General features: G+C 42.4%; 1 protein-coding gene across 3 annotated transcripts in view; it reads left to right on the top strand.

The window, feature by feature from the left end:
* Nucleotides 1–19074, top strand: part of BZW2 (basic leucine zipper and W2 domains 2) — a 46773-nt gene that overhangs the window by 11136 nt on the left and 16563 nt on the right. For 2 of the 3 annotated variants that reach the window (XR_014540325.1, XM_083578795.1), the window contains exons 2-6: nt 6727–6791; nt 7761–7937; nt 9416–9519; nt 9954–10019; nt 15969–16104. Coding sequence is in view for 2 of the 3 variants with exons in the window: in XM_083578795.1 (XP_083434921.1) it covers nt 6727–6791; nt 7761–7937; nt 9416–9519; nt 9954–10019; nt 15969–16104 (548 nt within the window). In the remaining variant the exon portion in view is untranslated. Of the gene's footprint in view, nt 1–4569; nt 4645–6726; nt 6792–7760; nt 7938–9415; nt 9520–9953; nt 10020–15968; nt 16105–19074 lie in introns of those variants that run through there. The other variant, XM_083578796.1, reaches the window with a different exon arrangement.

Genomic DNA, 19074 nt, shown 5'->3' with positions numbered 1-19074 from the left:
AATCATTTAATGTGTCAACATGAATAGAAGTTTTAAATATTGCAGCTGTTGTATAAGGGATTATTATTATGACTGGAATGTAATTGAAATCAGTAAGGTTTTGGAATGCAGAAATAAAGAAAAGCATCAATTATAGCACATGGGCCCCCACTAAATTATATAATTTGGTATTTGAATGATTGATAATAATAATTTTATTTTAAATTGGTATGAGGCTATCATTGAATTATAATTAAAAATTAATCAAAAGTATTATAAAATAATAATAATCTCCAGTTCCCAGGATACTTTGGGGTAAAAAAATGTTCTTTAAATGCATGGTGTGTACACAGCCCCCACTTTTTGTAGTCGCTCCCCAGTGGGCCATGGAATAAGCTTTTAAGAAGCCAATTTATTGCAATATTGTTGGACTCTGCAGGCTTTCTCTTGTGTTGTAAAACCTGCATCTGAGCTGGAATGAGTGTGCTGTGCTGATCACTGCCCAATCTCCATCTCCAGTAACCTGTAGTCGGCAAAGTTCTGAATTAGAGAGCTTAATAATTAGAATTCTATATTATAGGGTGAGTCACACTTTGTAGAGAAGGCTCCCTACTTCAGAACTTTGCTTTCCATGAGTTGGTGGTGATGGTGATGTGGGATGAGCTTCACACATTCATCTCTGCGCACATAACAGAGTACGCACATAATCCTTTTGTTCCACAGCAAGAGGCTGGGTGCCGACTAATGACTAATCAAGGCCTTGCGCTTTTGCTTTATAATGTAAGAGCATTTCTCTCTCAAAGAGGAAGCATGATGGCAAAATGTTTGTTTCTGTGCCCTGCTCTGAAGATGCTTCTCCAGGGTGATCCTCCGCTCCATCGGCTGGCATGCGGACAGCAATTTTACGTGTGCTACTGGCTCTAGCACTGCCAGCTCTGCATTTTGATGGCAACAAATCAATCAGTGTACAATGAGAGTGAAGATAGCATTGATCAACGCCATGCCATTTGGTACAGGCCCCGCCTACACTGCAGACTCTATGGCAGCAGAAAGCAGAGAGGATAATTTCCCACTGCCGTGCCATCATGTGGTCCAAGCTAGGGATATCAGAGAATTCTGACAAAAATGGAAAAACAAGTGGGAATTTGCTGCAGTCTGCATGTTCAGGGAAGTTTTTAATGGTTGGTGTTTTATTATGTTTTTAATATTTTGTTGGGAGCTGCCCAGAGTGGCTGAGGCAACCCAGTCAGATGAGTGGATGATGATAATGATAATGATAATAATAATAATGACGATGATGATGGGAATGGAAATCAGTCAACCAAATGTGATTGGTATTTGTTTACATCATTGTTGTTTTTCTTAAATCTGGAAATGACAATGAATGGAAACTTTTCACATTGTCCTGAAATTTCCTTTACATTGAAATGAATGTAAGTTTTGTAAATAGTTGTTGGAACTTCTATTAAATAGTGGCCAGTAGAATGATTAATGTAGTATTGGTTGGAAACCAAACTGTGGCAGAACAGAAATGGCACAGACTGTGATGAATACATTTCAGAATGGAAATCTTACATCCCTAGTCCAGGCTGAGATGTCAGTCATCCCTGCACAGCCCTCTGTTATCCTGCTGCCATTTCTGCTTTACTACTTCCGCTGCTCATAGAGCAGCTACCATAAACAATCTGATTGTTTGAGATGGTTAGGCTTTCAACTCTTTTCACTGCGTGTCCTTACCATATATTGTGTTCATATGGTATATTAACACCTCTTTGCATGGGAATTTTAGATGAGGCTAACTCATTGAAAATTGTCAAACTTAAGCTTATATAAATAGGAAATCAACATTATTGGAGGGTAGTGGGATACAGCTGGAGGTTAGCTTTGCCATTTTGTTTTGAAGGAACTGTGACAACGTTAACTGCATGCCAGCTGCAATGAAATAAAATAGCCAAGATATCAAAGTACCATTCTTATTAGCCTCCAGTTCTGTTACACAACTCTGTAAGGCAGTTAAGAGTCTTCTGGACTCTGCTTTTGTTGGAGGCAGTTTTGATTCAGTGCCTTCTGCTTCCCCCTCCCCCCTTCTCTCTCTTTTAATCATCCACTTTTCTTCTTCATCTATGCTTTGATTAAGTCATACTCCAGCATGTAAACAGAATTACCCTTCTCTCTACCCCTCTGTCCATGCCTTGTTTTGTTTTGTTTTTGAACAACTGCCACTGTGCTTCTGTTTGACATTCAAAAAATGTTGCCTCTTGCACAAAAACAACCTGTTTGGGGTTGCATGGTCTGACATTTTGGAAGGTGTATGCTTTCTGAAAAAAGCAGATAAGGGTTACCATAATTGCAGTTTTGGCTTTCAGAAACTCAAATCATTGTCTGAAGGAAGTTCAATGTATGATGCAGTGTAGATATAAAATCGCAGAGCAATAGGAATTTGCTGTGCGTGTTTCCTCAGAGGGAAGTCTTTCTGTGTTTAATTGGGCTTTCTTCAAGATGAGTGGGATTAGGGTTTGCAGCCTAATTCAACCATATTTTGAGAATCTCACATACCTCCTGCCTCCCGAGGTATTATCCTACATAGGTGACTTTCTAGCTGTGTTTCAGAGAACTCGGGGATTTACTGTATGCTTATCAGAGTTTCTCACCAAGCAGATTATTAAATGTGGACAAGCTGCTGAAGAACAGCTTAGTGGAGGGCAACATTCCCCTGCAATGGGATGATATCAGTGCGTACCATCCACTCACCTGGAACAGCAACTGAGTAAACACCTGGAGCATGTATTGCAATTGTTTGCAACATGCAGGGGGGGGGGGCAGGAGATGCTGAAGAGCTCTATGGCAGACAAGTGAATGTGGGGAATACTCCTTAAAGTAATAGGTTAGAAAATCATAGTTTTGCATCATTCCCCTGCCCTTTCACCTAGGTCAGTAGCCATTGTGATTCCTTGTCAGCCATGTGTTGGGTGATCAGAAGTATGCAAAGCCTTAAGGCAATGCTGTTGATTTCACTGCCATCCTCCTCCAAGCCTCACAGCTGCTTAGATTTATAATGAAAAAGGGACCCCTGACCATTAGGTCCAGTCACGAACGACTCTGGGGTTGCGGCGCTCATCTCGCTTTACTGGCCGAGGGAGCCGACGTTTGTCCTCAGAAAGTTTTTCCAGGTTGTGTGGGCAGCGTGACTAAGCCACTTCTGGCAAACCAGAGCAGTGCACAGAAACGCCATTTACCTTCCCGCCGGAGTGGTACCTATTAATTTACTCACACTTTGACGTGCTTTCAAACTGCTAGGTTGGCAGGAGCAGGGACCGAGCAACAGGAGCTCACACCGTCGCAGGGATACGAACCGCCGACCTTTTGATCAGCAAGCCCTAGGCTCAGTAGTTTAGACCACAGCGCCACCCGCGTCCCTTTAGATTTTTTAAGACTGGGCTAAAGACTCCTCCTTAGGGGTGTATTTACACCTGCTTTTAACCTGCCTTTCCTCCTAGCAGCTTGGGCTAGGCTGAGGTATGTTGTATCTCCCCAGTCCCCTTCACTTAATCCCCACAAAATCTGAAAGGGATTATTGTTCCAAACCCAAGGTCACGCAGCAAGTTTCATGGCTGAGTGAGGATTTAAATCTGAATCTGCCCAGTTTTAAGTCCATGATACACAAATTCACCTGTAACTGTGGCTGTGTGAGGTCTAGTTGTGTGTGGGCTCAGGATGTGGCCTGTAAAGAGACACAGGGCCACCATTTATTTGCTGCTAAGTAGGCCTGGTCATCTCCTGTATGGGTAACTGCCTGGGAAGGAACCACTTCCATACCACCTTGAGGTCCATAGTGGAAGAAAGGTGGGGTATAAATGTAAGGAAATAAACAAATGCACTTCCCTAGGGCAGGGGTGGGGAACTGGGGGTGAATGTGGCCCTCCATGCCTCTCTATATGGCCCTCAGGACTTTTCCCAGGTCACACCCACTCCTGGCTCCTGTTTTGCACCATTCCTGAGTGTTTATGCTTGGCTGGAATGTGTCAATAGACACTGATAATGCTCCTTGCTTCCTTAGACAAAGGATATAAAATGGTTTGCGCAGAAACCAGCCTACTCTGCAAAGGTAATAATTGCATCTATTGCTCTACCCAATTTTGTCTTCGACCCTACTGATGTGTGGCCCCCAGAAAGTGGCCCTCAGGCTGAGAAGGTTTCCCCGCCCTTACGCTAGGGGAGCTCTTTTTTCCTCCTTTACACTCCAAAATATTAACTGGGTAGACTACTCTAACCAGAAATGAGAGGTTTTCTCATTCCATCCTGCCACAATAAGTGCCATGGGTCTCTCTGTTCTGTTATTTTGGCTGTTGTTTTTCATTGTTTGCCACGTTCTGGCATAGAGGATTGCATTCCTCTCTTTACATGCAGACCTGCAGAGTCTGACCTGACAACGCCTGAAATGTGTCTGACTAGCAGTTGCTGCCTTTTGCCCTTTCCTTTGCTCTTTCTCCCTCTTGTGCGTATTCCTTGACCCCGTCCTTTAACAGCTACCTTATAAAGCCCCGACCAAAGCAGATTAGAGTGTGATGCATTTTAAAGCTAAATATAGAAACAAGATCCTGTTCTGGTACTAATAACCTCTGGAGTGACACTCCTGTACGCAATTTGTCAAATCCGCTACAAGTGGTGAGTTTGCTTTTCTCCTCTTGGTTTTGGCTTAGATTTGGCACTCGCCCCTCCCCCATTACCTCAGTGTTTTTAAAGGGCTTATTTGTGCATTGGAGGCTGGGTTCTGGAGTGGGGGGCGGGGAGGAGAGTTGCTTCTGTTCCACCCATATCCACTCAGAAAGAAAAACACGCATTAATAGAAGCAGGATGGTGACCAGAAGTCTGCACAACAATTAGAAGGCTCTGAGCCCTGTGGAAAAAGGCTAGCAGCCTTCATTCGCGTTGTTGCCTCAGTCTGAAAAAGACTTCCCTTGGTCCCAGTGGGGAAGGGAGTTCCACCTTGCATATTTTTAGATCTCTGTTGCTGCAGAGTCGGGTGTCTGTTGTGTTTATTCAGTAGCTGCTCTTGGTGCCAGCTTCTTGTGTTTATTTTGAGAGGCGCCTACCATCGTTAATGCACAGGGGTATTATTTATTTATTTATTTCATAGACTCGTGGAGTCGGACAGGGCCACGAGGACCATCTAGTTCAGGGGTAGGCAATCTAAGGCCTGTGGGCTGAATGCAGCCCAATCACCTTCTCAATCCGGCCCACGGACAGTCCAGGAATCAGCATGTTTTTACATGAGTAGAATGTGTCCTTTTATTTAAAATGCATCTCTGGGTTATTTCTGGGGCATAGGAATTATTTCATTTCCCCACCCCACCCCCCAAAAAATATAGTCCAGCCCACCACATGGTCTGAGGGATGGTGGACCGGCCCACGGCTGAAAAAGGTTGCTGACACCTGATCTAATTCAACCCCTGCACTCTTTCACCCAATGTGAGGCTCAGACTCAATGCCCTGGGATTAAGAGTCTCATGCTCCACCAGCTGAGCTATCTATTAGCCTGTTTTGTAAAGTTTGAACCCTTTAAGGTTTGCTGTGTCAATAATGTACTGTTTCCAAGAAAGAGATGAGATGGTTTCAGAGGGCAGGCAAATAAAAACTTGACCCTTGCTCAGATGGGTGTGATTCCGTGTGTTGTTGTTTTTTTGATGCAGCCATTTCACCTTGTGTGGAACTGCTCTTGCTGTTTGCTAACCTCCAAAACCATTAACACCATAAAATATAGCAGCCAGGGAGTTTATCCTAAGAATCAGATTGAAGCAGGAGAGAGTCAGAGGGACTCCGACACTTGCTAATGTGTTCTGGTCTGTTTATTCCCCACACTAAGTTTTCTTCTGGACAACTCTTGCTGAACTGAGGGCTTAAACATGTCTGGAAAGTCTAATCTCTGGCTTGGGACTCTTTCTTCTGAGACCCTATCTGCAGTATACATTTAAAGCAGTATCATTCCAGTATCATAAACGGTTCCAGTATCATAAACGGTCATGGCCTCCTGTGAAGCATCCTGGGAGCTAGTGGCTTGTTCTGGAAAATTCACCTTGGAAACATGGTGATGTTGGAACATAGAGGTGGATTCCTGGTAGCAGAGTTCAGGATTGAGAAGGTGTTCTGATCTTCAGGAAACACGAGGAATGTGATAGATTCAATAACCGGAATGAGTAAATAAGAGGCAAAATCTTTTGGAAGATAAGGAGAAGTTGTTTGGATGCAAGGTCAGGATGTAAGAGTCACAAGAGAAGGGTGAAGCTAAGAGGTAACCAGGGAGTTGATTGAAAGAGTGGGAAACTGGAGCTAACTGGGATTTGGGGTGGTACAGCAGAAAAGATTATGCTACATTGAATGGAATGTATGGAGTTTATATGGCCACCTGCAAAAAATAATAGCATCAAGTGGTAATCGCTTGGCATGCAAGTTGCATCAAGTGTGGTTTTTATGGGTTCCCGAATCAGGACCTATCAATGTCACCAGTAATTTGTCCTTCACTTGTCTCTGGGATGGAGAACCTGCAGCCATTCAGGTGTTGCTGGACTACAACTCCAATCTTCCCTGACCATGGCCATTCTGGCTGGGACTGATGGGAGTAAGGGTTCGACAACATCTGGGGGTTCCTATCCTATATAGTTCATATTATGCTAAGGTTTTGATATCCTTTTGATTTAAAATATCCCCATTAAAACTGTACATCTGTAACATTCTACACTTGTATTCCAGAAATTTTATGAATAAGCATCAGAAGCCGGTGCTAACAGGCCAACGGTTCAAAACTAGGAAGAGGGGTAGGTTTGATCATTTCATTTTGTGAACGTTATATGCAGTTTATTGAAGATTTTGCACAGTGCTGCCTGCTGTGTTTTGTTTCCCCTGCTTAGCAAATCAGTATTTAACATTAAAGAGTAGATGGACTGAATCAGTTGACTTGTTGGTATACATTGAGCTCCCTGTGAACAAAAGTGTAATACTTATTCACCATACTGGAAGACTCTAGCCGTATTCATGTCACCTGTATTGTCTTAATAGAAAACTTTGTTTTTTAAGAAATCAACATCAAACCATGACTAATAACCCTGGCTTGTTTTAATAAATCAGCTTTAATGCTAGCCACAGTTCCAGATTTGGAGATAACAGCAAGCCATGCTTAGTTGAAAATGGAAGTCCTTCTGATCTCATCCTCATAGACATATCAGTGGAGAAAACCAGCTTGTGGTTTGTGTACATAACAATAACCAAACCATTGTGATGTATAACTTTATTTATATATGAAGGACTCTCCCATCATACAGAAGAAACATGATTCTGTTATACCCTCCTACCACAAGAGGCCAATCCAGTGAAATATAACCAGCTTAACTATTTTGTATGTTGCTATCTGGGACCAACACTGTAACATGCCAAGATCATTCATAGCAATACATTAGTTTGTGATGCATTGCCCTATTGCTCAGTTTGCAATACATGCCCCATTGCTCAACTTCCTCTTGAGAGGATGACCTTAAATGCAATTAAGAAAAGGTGATTGGGAAGAAGAAGAATCAACAAGAAAATGAAATATTTAATGTGCAACTTTATATTGTATAAATTCTGTAACCTAGTGAGTAGCATGTTACGATGCATATGCAAAGTGGGAAGTGAACAATTCAGCAAAGGTTGTTTGAGCACCTGTAGAACAGAATGTTTAAATATGACTGAGAAATGGAAACTGGCATTCAGCTTCCATAAAATGATTTGACGCTGGCTATCTGTTTTAGATGAAAAAGAGAAATTTGAACCGACCGTCTTCCGGGATACAATTGTCCAAGGTCTCAATGAAGCTGGTGATGACCTGGAAGCTGTAGCCAAGTTTCTGGATGCTACAGGCTCAAGGCTAGATTATCGCCGCTATGCCGACACTCTGTTTGACATCTTGATAGCTGGCAGCATGCTAGGTATGTATGTCACACTAAAAACTTTCAAAGCTGATCCTGGAAACATGCCCTCTTGGTTTTATCTGTCTGGCAGCTAATGTTCAACAACTGTGGCTCTCCCCTTGGTCTGGATCCTCCTCTTCCACGTTTTCAGTTATCTGTGTTTTGTTTTCATGTTTCTCTTACCTTTTTGGTACAATTCGGAAAACTTTGTGGGCTGTGCCCAACTAAGTTCAACTCAAGTAGACCCACTGAAATTAATGGACCAAAGTTAGCCATGTGCATTCTTTTCAAAGGCTGGTCTTCAACTTAGTTTTATTCAGAGTATACCCATTGAAATTAATGAACATGGCTGCATGGAGTCCATTCAATTCAATGGGTCTACTCTCAGTATAACTGGCATTGGATGCAACCCTAAAAATGAAGAAGAAGAAGAGTTTGGATTTGATATCTTGCTTTATCACTACCCGAAGGAGTCTCAAAACAGCTAACAATCTCCTTTCCCTTCCTCCCCCACAACAAACACTCTGTGAGGTGAGTGGGGCTGAGAGACTTCAGAGAAGTGTGACTAGCCCAAGGTCACCCAGCAGTTGCATGTGGTTCCCCAGCTTACAAGTCTATCGCTCTTAAAACCACTACACCACACTGGCTTGAAATAGTGTTGTTAAAGTTAGATGTAGAGCGTATCTAGAATAGCAGTGCTGTTCTCTTTTACCAGAAACAAAATGGCAACAGGTTGGACCATAACTATTGGAGAAAGTTGGTCAATATATGGGATTGTAAAGTCTACACTGGACTCCTCCAGAGGACCTGTTTATTGAACATTCATCCTGATTTGCTTGCAGAAAACTTACGTGCACTGAAGCATTGCACAAAGCAGAATTGACTTCCCCTCACATCTGTCAATAGAAAGGGAGGCCAATCCTGCTGGGTTCAGGTGCTCAAGAGAGCTCACTGCAGGGAACTCTCTAGCACACCCAAACCCAAACCACTGCTAAAATTATCCTTTCCCCCTTTGCTTCAGCAGTGGTTTCAATGCAAACGCCTTTCTGAATCAGGAAGGAGCTTGCACTGAATATTGTCAAACTGAACAGGCTTTAATACCACCCCCTTCAGTTTGGCTGCACTTTGAAGTCCCAAGTTAGGGCTCCTAACTTTGACATCATTTGTGCTTTCGGGCGCCGGACAAGTGGGTGGCTCAGCTCACCAGTCAAATTTGGCTCCTGAGAGCCAAAAAGGTTCCCCATCTGTATTGTTGTACAGTGCCACTGTCAATGGGTGGGGAAGAGAGGGTCAGGCGGCAAGATTGACACCTCACGGTATGTGATGTTCTAGCCATTCCCATCACCGGAGGTTTGAGAAATCTTTATGCTGACTCTTATTTCACTTTTTAGTGCCTCCATGACAAATGTGTGCAGCATGTACATTATGAAGAATGAAAGCTGGCTCTTTATTTCTAACTTCCAAGATATAAGTTTACATTGCTTCTATCTCTTCAGCTCCTGGAGGGACAAGAATCGATGACAATGACAAGACCAAGATGACCAATCACTGTGTGTTTTCTGCAGAAGAAGACCATGATGCCCTCCGACATTATGCTCAGGTTTTACCAATTGGATTTGATGATGAAGCTTTCATGTCGACTTTGTACTATAATACACCAGCTGTTTCTATTGTTCCCTACCAGACCCAGAATATAAAATGGCTGCAGCGTTAGTTACTTCTGGCAGTATTTGCCACTGGTGCATTTTGCCAAAATTGAACATCTCTACAGATTATGGTTTTTATTGGAGTAGCAAATTGCTTGAGGCAGTAGGATTGCATAATTATGAAAGTATTTACCTAAAAGCATGTTGTTGGAGTAAAGTTATGCGTGATTGGGAAGTATCCTGTACCATACATTCAACAACGCTTTCTTGTCTTGCTAAATATAGGAAGTATATTTTTATATGTTGTTTCCGTTTTATCACAGATTAATTATGAACAGTTAGGTTCTACTTCTCATGTTAAAGATGGCTGCTTATCTTTGTATTTTAGGTCTTCAACAAACTCATCAGGAGATATAAATATTTGGAAAAGGCATTTGAAGATGAAATTAAAAAGGTAATATTGCCAACTTGGCGTGGTGGTGGTTAAAGTCTTCCTGTATTATGTTCAGAGTCAGTAGCTGTTTTTTGGCATCACTAGATGCTACGTTGTGAGGTGGTGACTTCATATTTAATGGTAGGGTTTGTATTTACACACTTTTTCTAGGTAAGACAAGATGGAAAGCCTGTGTGTGTTTTGGGGTTGTGTATGTGTTGAGGAAATCTCTAAGCAGCACTCATGCAGAATTAGGTGGTGCGGGCCCTTGAACTTGTACACGATAGGATGAGAATTGTATATTTAAGGTATTTTCTCTTTAACTTATGCAGCTCTCCTTTCCTAACCTTAACTTTACTGTTAATATTGTGATGAGTAATACTGACTCATACACTCTCAGGCACAGAAAGCACTTTATGCTCGTTCAAGCAGCTATTTTTCCTTTCCACCTCCATCCTCTGGGGACTCTTGATTGTTAATGGTGTTTTAGCACAGTTGTGACAAACTGTGCTCTGTTTATTTTAACATATCAGGCTGGGAGCTTATTTGAGGCTTTGTGTACTGCAGTAATAAGTAAGGTTCTGCATTAAAGGGTGTGCACATATGGTGCCCACTGCATACCACACCTAGGACTCATCTACACTCATGGTTTTTAATGCTAAAAATGAGTTTAAAAGGGGTTATGATAATCATATAGCCATAGGATGTTCTTTTAAATGTGACACCAGAGGGTGCTGCAAAGCTCTCCCCGTCAAATAAGTGGGTGGACCATGTAGAAATTAAATATCTTTATTGTGGTACATAGACCCACAAAACAGTTTCAGAATAAGATATTGTTAAAACAACCAAACAACAGGTGAAAGAGTCTGAGGTAGTCATTTTGCTATGCCTAGAGCACAATGGTCTTTGTTTCTTGCCACAGTCAGTGTAATATCATTTGACCTATCCTCCAGAAGGTATTTAATAGGGGAGGCTTCAGATTTTCATGGCAAATTTGCTAGTAAGGGTTTGATCAGATGATCCCTTGCTTGCTCATACTGCCCACAATGCAGTAGGATATGGTTCATGCAGTCGACATCCTGAGAACATAAACATCCTGAGAACATAAACAAAACCTATTCTGGTAGGGGATGCCTCTCAGTCTACCATTTAGCACTTCCGATAGAAATACATTTAATCTAGCTTTGGTAAATAAATGCTGATAGGTGGGTATGGACAAATTCCTAAGATATGAGGCTAACTGAAAGTCGTGCCCATATTGGATTCCATCTGCAATCGGGCCACAGATTACATTGGATCTGGATCACAGGTTGCTATTTGAGATATCCCAAAGCCTTTGCCTCAGGGATATAAGGGTGGTATCATAGCCCAGTTGATACAAAAGGATAGTAACAGTCCAGTTGAGGTGGCTTTTCTGGCCATAGTTTTCAGCCATGCGCTGATAAACTCCTCGTTGGTTAGATGTACAAGTTATCCCTTCCGCAGGCCAAATACTGAGATCTTAAGCCAGTATTTCAAGGCAGCCCACCAAGCTTTGGTGGAAAGTGGGCATTCACCTATTTCCAGAAATAAGATTGGATTTGGGACACAATTTGGGACCTGTAGTAAGGACCGGAGAAACTTTGCCTGGGACCCATCTAACTTAGGAAATAAGTCATTGTACCAGACGTTTGAAGCGTAGAGAAGTTGGAAGACAGATTTTGCATTAAAAACCCTTATGGCTGATGGAACATAATGGGTGTACCATGTAGAAAAGGAAGCGAAGAAGAAACCAGGTGCCATTACATTTTAGATGATAACAAAAATATCATTCTAAGAACGTTTAAAGAGTATGTATAGATCCAGCCCTAGGCAACCAAGATCATGCCATAATGTGATCCACGGAAGGAAAGGAAATATGGGCTATCCCAATAACATATACGTACGTGTGTTCAGTTTGACCAACATTAATTAAATGATCTGGATTACAGTGTTCCTTTTGATCATGGGTTTATGTCTTACTCCTCCTCCTGTTATTTCACTGTAGCTCACTCCATGGTATGACTTCCACATCTCTCCATTTACATTCTGTAAAGTAGGTTATTGCCTCTGGAAGCTCACAACATAATAAATTAGTTAAGCCATGCTCTGGAAGGCGTACATGTAACGCCTTTAGAGGGTGTTTGGCTTCTTTCAGTTTGTTTCAGAGGGCTGTAGCTTCCTAGGGGAGCACATCCTTTGTGTGCAAAAGGTTCAATCACTGGCATTTCCATCTTCTTCCTGAAACCCTGGAGAGCCACTGCCAGTCACTGTAGGCAGTGTGTAGAGTTCATTGATTGTTCCATCAGTGCAAGGATTTCTTCTTACTCAGAGGAACTGTCTCCCTCTTTCCTCCATGCACCCACTAAATCTATTCTAGGCAAAGAAATTGCAGTAACATAGGAAATTACGTTGGTCCATCTTTTCTGGTATTGTCTACAGTAACCGGCTCTTCAGGATCTGAAGCAAGAAGATACTCCCAGTTGTACCTGGAGATGTTGAGGATTGAACCTTAGACCTTTTACATGGAAAACACATGCCCTACCCCTACGCTACAGCCACAGCCTTTCTCAAAAAGACAAATCAGCTTCCACTCAGGCATTCTAGTTCATTCTTCTTTCATGGAACTTAAGGTGGTGTACATGTGGTTCCAAGGCTGCATCCCATCTAGGCACTGACTCTTCTTCTTCTTCTTTGGCGATCCCTCATAGCTGAGTAAGATTATCGTCCATAAACATGGTTTTAACAGTGAGTCTGTAAGTGACTGTGGAGTCCAATTCTGGATCCACACGTCTTTCCACAGTGGAGACATAGGTTTCTGGACAGGAGTTGATCACGGTGAGGGTTTGCCAAACATGCCTTCCTCTTAGCTGTTTTCTCCTTATGGCCCTGAGTTCATGCTTCTTCAAAGTCCACAACACCTTTGGTAAAGGCTGTTCTCCAATCGGAGCGCTCGCAGGCCAGTGTTTCCCAATTGTTGGTGTTTATACTACATTTTTTTTAGATTTGCCTTGAGGGAGTCTTTAAGCCTCTTTTGTTGACCACCAACATTATGCTTTCCATTCTTAAGTTCGGAATAGAGTAGTTGCATTGGAAGACGATAATCAGGCATCCGCACAACATGACTGGTCCAACAAAGTTGATGTTGAAGAATCATTGCTTTGACAATGACATTGGTGATCTTTGCTTCCTCCAGTACACTGACATTAGTTTGCCTGTCTTCCCAAGTGATGTGTAAAATTTTTCGGAGACACCATTGATGACTAGACCCAGACGTGCTTTAGCTCTAGCAAGGTGGCAGCCTCATTAACCTTCAGATCATACACTGTGAGATCCTAGTAATAGAAAGAGTGCTTTGATTAATCAGGTGCTCAATACTCCTGCTGCAAAAAAGGAGGAGTTTATGTGCCGCACTGGGGCACATCAGGCATGCTGATTTCCCCTAAAACCATACTCCCTTCATGTAGTACACGTAGTTATACCAGTGATTTTCTACTGGCTCACAAATTGGAGTCCTGTGGGTGGCAGGTCAGTGTTATTCTGAAACTCTCCAGTGTTCTCTGACCTCCCCTACAGCGCCGGAAACCAAAAGTGTAATAGTGATAGGCAGGGAAGAGTTCTGAATGCAATCAGTGCCTCAAGTTGCTGGCGGTAATAACAACTTGAAGCTGAACATTGATGGTTTCTAAGTGGGTTAATTAGAATTGGAAATTTTCCCCATAAGCTAATTCAGGCAATGCTTAACAGTTGAGTAAGGGACAAATAACACCTTTTGAACAAAGGAAAATGATATCCCATGAAATTACAAATGTGCTCCAGGGTGGTCTGAAGCCAGAAACACAGGCCTTGTTTCTGCCGTGCTGCTCATCTTTGTGGCAAGCAGAGTAGCATGCTACCTCGCTTCTTTGTCAAGTGTGTGTATGTTTCCCAGCTTCTGCATTATTTTTATTTATTTTTTGCAACCTGTAAGCAATTATGGAAAGGCACATTAAACAGTTTGATAAATCTGCCACATGCACTTTGCAATGCCGTTCCAAATCATTTTCGTTCCTTGTGTTGATTCCCTCTGAGCCACTTGGATTCTGACCAAGTATGGGAAGCACTGGAGGATGAGGTTTCAGAATGGGAGGAAGGGGGAAGAAAGAGACTGTGCAGCAGAGCCCTCTTAATGAAACAGCCCGTCCCCAGATGTCCCTGGATCCACTGATGAGGCAGGAGACCCATGGCCATCATCATTGGCTGCACTGGCTAGTGATGGTGGAAGCTGAAATTCAACAACATCTGGGGGGCTTCAGGTTCCCCATTCCAGATCTATAAGCAGATTGTCTGCTAGAGGGGGAAAAGCACCTTCATATTTACTGGGAACCTTTTAAAAGTTACCTGCATCTCATTCTGTATGGAGAAGGGGTTTCTCACTCTGGGTGCTTTCCATACATTCAAAGATGCTAATATTTGGTTCATCGCTGAGGGGTTCCAGGCCCTTTTCTTTTTCCCTTTGTCCTTCTCACAACATTCCCTTTCCTAGGCTAAATGGCGCCCATCAGTACTGCGTATTTCAAGCCCTTATTCGCAGAGAAGCTTGTTTTTTTCTTGTCCGCAATCATCTTATTTTCAAACCTATTTTGTTCAAAGACTACGCTGACACTCGAGATGTTTGCTTTCAATTTTTCTTTTTAAACTGAACATTCAGGTTTCCAGGCAATTTGGGGGGGGGGGAAGCAGCTCGTTAGTGATTTTCCTTTCAGCTCAAGCTATTCAGGGTTAGATTTTGTTTGTTTATTTATTTATTTCTGGTATCTCTTACGAGCTATTCACCCTCAGGTCCCAAAGTGGGTTACGTAAACTAAAAGTGCAATCACAGAATTGTGAATGTCAATGAACAAAACCATAAAACAGCAGCTGTAAAGCATAAAGCTGTGAACTGCCCTGAGACCTCTGGGTATAGGGCGGTATATAAATTCAATTAATAATAATAATAATAATAATAATACCACAAATTACAACTAACACCATTTAAAAGGAGCAGAACTTACAAATTCAAACTTGCAGACCCTCAAGGTGTCTCTATTTTCCAGGGACATCCCTGATTTAGAGAAGCCATCCCAGTTTCTGATTTGATCCTGGAATGTCCCGCTTTTCCTTAGGATGTCCTTATTTTCATCGGAGAAATGTTGGAGGGTATGGAGTTATCCGACCCCCGAGCAGCCTGAAGGCAATCCTGTAAAGTGGTACCTTGGGTTAAGAACTTAATTCGTTCCAGAGGTCCTTTCTTAACCTGAAACTATTCTTAACCTGAGGTACCACTTTGGCTAATGGGGCCTCTTGTTGCCGCCACGCTACTGGCGTGTGATTTCTGTTCTCATCCTGAGGTAAAGTTCTTAACCTGAGGTACTATTTCTGGATTAGCAGAGTCTGTAACCTGAAGTGTCTGTAACCCAAGGTACCATTGTACAGTATAGAGAAGTTTTTTTTAAAAAAAATGTTTAATGTTTTATTATGCTTTTATATATGTTGGAAGCTGCCCAGAGTGGCTGGGGCAAGCCAGTGAGATGTGTGGTGTATAAATAGTAAAATTATCATTATGGAATGGGACATCCTATACCTTCCAACATTTCTCCAATGAAAATGCAACCCTTCATGGAAGCCCTAATTCCTAGCTATGCAGAGGCTACTTGTGGTTACTTGAATGAAAGGCACATACTGATAGCAAAAGGGTTGTTTCCTTTTTACTGACATCAATCATAAGTCAGGCCTGTTTTTAGGCCCCTGGTTCTGACCCAGTGGTAAGCATTTCAGAACCTTAGGCAAAGTTTTGATAAATGATTTTTATAGGATTGCCTGTCACATCAATAGATCTGTGCAGAAAAAGGCATTCCATGCTGGTGTGTGTTGAAGTAGGGTGGCATAATAGTTTCATTGCTTCAAAAACTCCGTCTCTTTCTTGTTTTACAGCTCCTGTTGTTCCTTAAAGCCTTTTCTGAAACAGAGCAGACAAAGCTGGCAATGCTCACTGGAATCTTGCTAGCCAACGGGACACTTCCTGCGACCATTTTAACAAGCCTTTTCACTGACAACATTGTCAAAGAAGGTAATTTTCTTTTTCCCTTACCTTCTCTTGGATTAGGTTGGAGTCATCGTTTTCCAACACCAGGGACCTGAGGCCATAGAATGTTCTCGCTTGAAAAGCTCTTCCTCCGTGGCCTAATTTTTGAAATGCCTTGAGATACGAGAAGCTTATTGTTTCATGCATTTAGAAATTAAGATGGTTTTGGTATTCATTGTACTATTTTTTTGCGATCAGCAAATATTGCCTTCATTGGATTTTTTTTTGGTATTCAAACTATCACCTTGTTCACAACAAACAAATGGCATTTTTGCACCTTTTGTATATGCAAAAAGAGATGTCTCATCAGTAGAGGAAAAGTAAGGCCCAAACTATATTACAGTATCTGCGTATTTTAATAGCATGCTTAGAACTAGCCACATTACCACCTTTCTTATTAAAAAACAGAGGTGGTTGGGGACACAGGGGCAACATAGATCAGCGCTACAGGGGAAGAGAGGGTTTAACCCAGTGGTGTCCAAACTTTTTTTCAAAGAGGACCAGATTTGATGAAGTGAAGGGCCATGGGGGCTGACCAAAGTTGTTGGCATTTTTTGAGGATTGAAGTTGCTGAGGTTTTTTTAGGATTTTACCCCAGGAAGTAAACTGCCACAGAGGCCGGATTAGGCCCCCAAAACGGACTTTGAACATGCCTGGTTTAATCTTTCCCTGCTTGCTGATTGTTCAATAAGAATTCATGCTTCTCCCTGAAGACTTTTAGGGGCAAATGGCATCTTTTAAAGGGGTGATTTTAAGCAGAAGGACAGCATTGATGCAGGGTAGAATTCTACTGCCCATGTGCCAAAGTGCCCCTCTGATATGTAATGGGAGGGAGTTTGAAAGGGTAGCTGCAGCTACACTAATGACTCAGACCTCCTGATGAGATAGTATCTGCAGAGGGCCATGATCCTGCAGGGATCAGCTGGATATTGCTAGAAAGCTCTGATCTTCAGCCTGTCCTTTTCTCACTGGAGCCACAACTGAGCTACCCAAATAACCTGCTGGCATAGTGATTTGTCCCCACTCGCTTTGAAGACAGGATTGATCTGAATCGAAGCTTCCTGGTGCACAAAATAGAAACCTAGCATGGCTGTTTGGACACAAGTTTCTGCTCGGTGTGTTTATGATTTCAAAGCTGACGGTAGACTAAAAATCACTCGGGCATGTGCAGAAGAGACTGGTTTGCATATGTTCCACTGACTGATGTGAGCTGTTTATACCTCCTTCCTGCTCCCCAGTGTTTGGGGTTGAATGCATTCATTTCATTGTTGGATGTGGGAGGGAGGTGGGGTACAACTAAAAACTTCTGGTATCATTAGTCTTGCACCCTGTTCCTAAGCAGGTTGACTTGGAAATTGATTTCTGCATGTGCGCATAGGACCTTAGACTTAATACCATGTGCAGGCATGATTGCAGTGTGAGGTATTCAGCTAAATGAAAAGCCACTTCCAGTTTAAAGAACCAAAATAAAGCATTGCATTTTCAGTATAGCTTTTTGTTGTGCTTCGTGCCACTTTTGTATATAGAAAAGACTCAAAAGTACGGCATAATAGCAAAGTTCATTTTAGTCATTCTCAACAGATGATATCCATGGTAACTCAACTGCTTATAGCGACAAGCCGTTCTCTTTCCTTTTCCCCGTTTTGTTCTGGAATAAGAGACATTTGGCCACCCAAATATTTAGGGTTGCCTCCAGACTGTCTGTATTCTGTGGGAGAGATTCAAGCGAAGACCAGAAATGTAGGTTTGTGCAATTAAAGCACTCTGTTGCCCTAGAGAAAGGGGAAAACACTTTTGAAAAAGAAACAGGCTTTTTCTTTTTCTAAAAGAACTTAGGAACGTGAGTGGGGAATGCAAAGATAAGTGAGAGATGAATAAATGATTAATGGGAACATATATAAACACCACACAAGCAAATCAGGATGAATTTACGATGTATGCTCATTGTCGTATAACCTCCCTGCAAAGAATAAAAATAAATGCTCAATAAAAGCCTGACTTAGTCTAACCTTGGTCCAAAATGCAGCAGCCAAGGCTGGGGCTGCATTTAGATCTCATATAACCTCTAGTTTAAAACATCTGCATGGTTTGCCTGTTCACTTCCTGGCCTAAATCAAGGTGCTCACATTAGTGTTTAAAGCCCTAAATGACTCGGGCTCCAAATACCTGAAAGACCACACCCTTCACTTCAGACCATCTTGGGTGCTAAGATCAATGGAGGGTGCCCGTTTGGTAGTTCCACCACTCCCAGAAGTTTGAGGGGTGGTGGCCTGGGAGACCCCCAAGCTGTGGAACTCCATCCCCACAAAAGTGCGCCTACATTCTTGTCATATGCAGTGTAGTCCTGTGTAACTATAGAGATATGGAACCCCTAGGCTGCAGGCCGAATTAGGCCTGGCAGGCCTCCCCATTTGTCCTGAATCATCCAGCTTTTCAACTGAGTTAGACCATTTGTTCCACTTAGCTCAGTATTATCTACAATGACTGGCAATGGCTCTCTAGGGTTTCAGATGGGTCTCTCCCAGTCGTATCTACCTAGGTCCCTCTGCATGGAAAGCAGATGCTTTCTCCTGAGCTACACTCTTTCCCCATCTGGAAGGAGCCTGCTGTTTCTTGCCCCATCCTCTTTTAGATTTTCTCTACTCCCGCTTTCCAGTAAAAGAGGTTTATATGCCCTAATTAGTCCATTTTACACCTCCTTTCTAGCTTTTCTTATCTTTATTGCTCAGTTTCCCTCCTCTGAAATGCAACTCTGGCAAGAATTCCTTTTTTAAAAAAATGGAGACCACTTCTCTCTCCTTACACCACTCTTTAAACCTCCAAGATGCCTTCAGAAGCACCTCTCAGAGTGCTCTATTTCCCTTTGCTTTGAACAGGGCTTCTGAAGTCCCAGCCATCAGCTGACTGTCAGATCCTCAAAAGCACAGGGTAAAGGAGCACTTTGAAATGGGGCTT

This window comes from Podarcis filfolensis (genome assembly GCF_964270895.1).
Source record: "Podarcis filfolensis genome assembly, chromosome: 12".
NCBI lineage: Eukaryota > Metazoa > Chordata > Lepidosauria > Squamata > Lacertidae > Podarcis > Podarcis filfolensis.
This window is presented reverse-complemented; position numbering and strand designations above follow the sequence as displayed.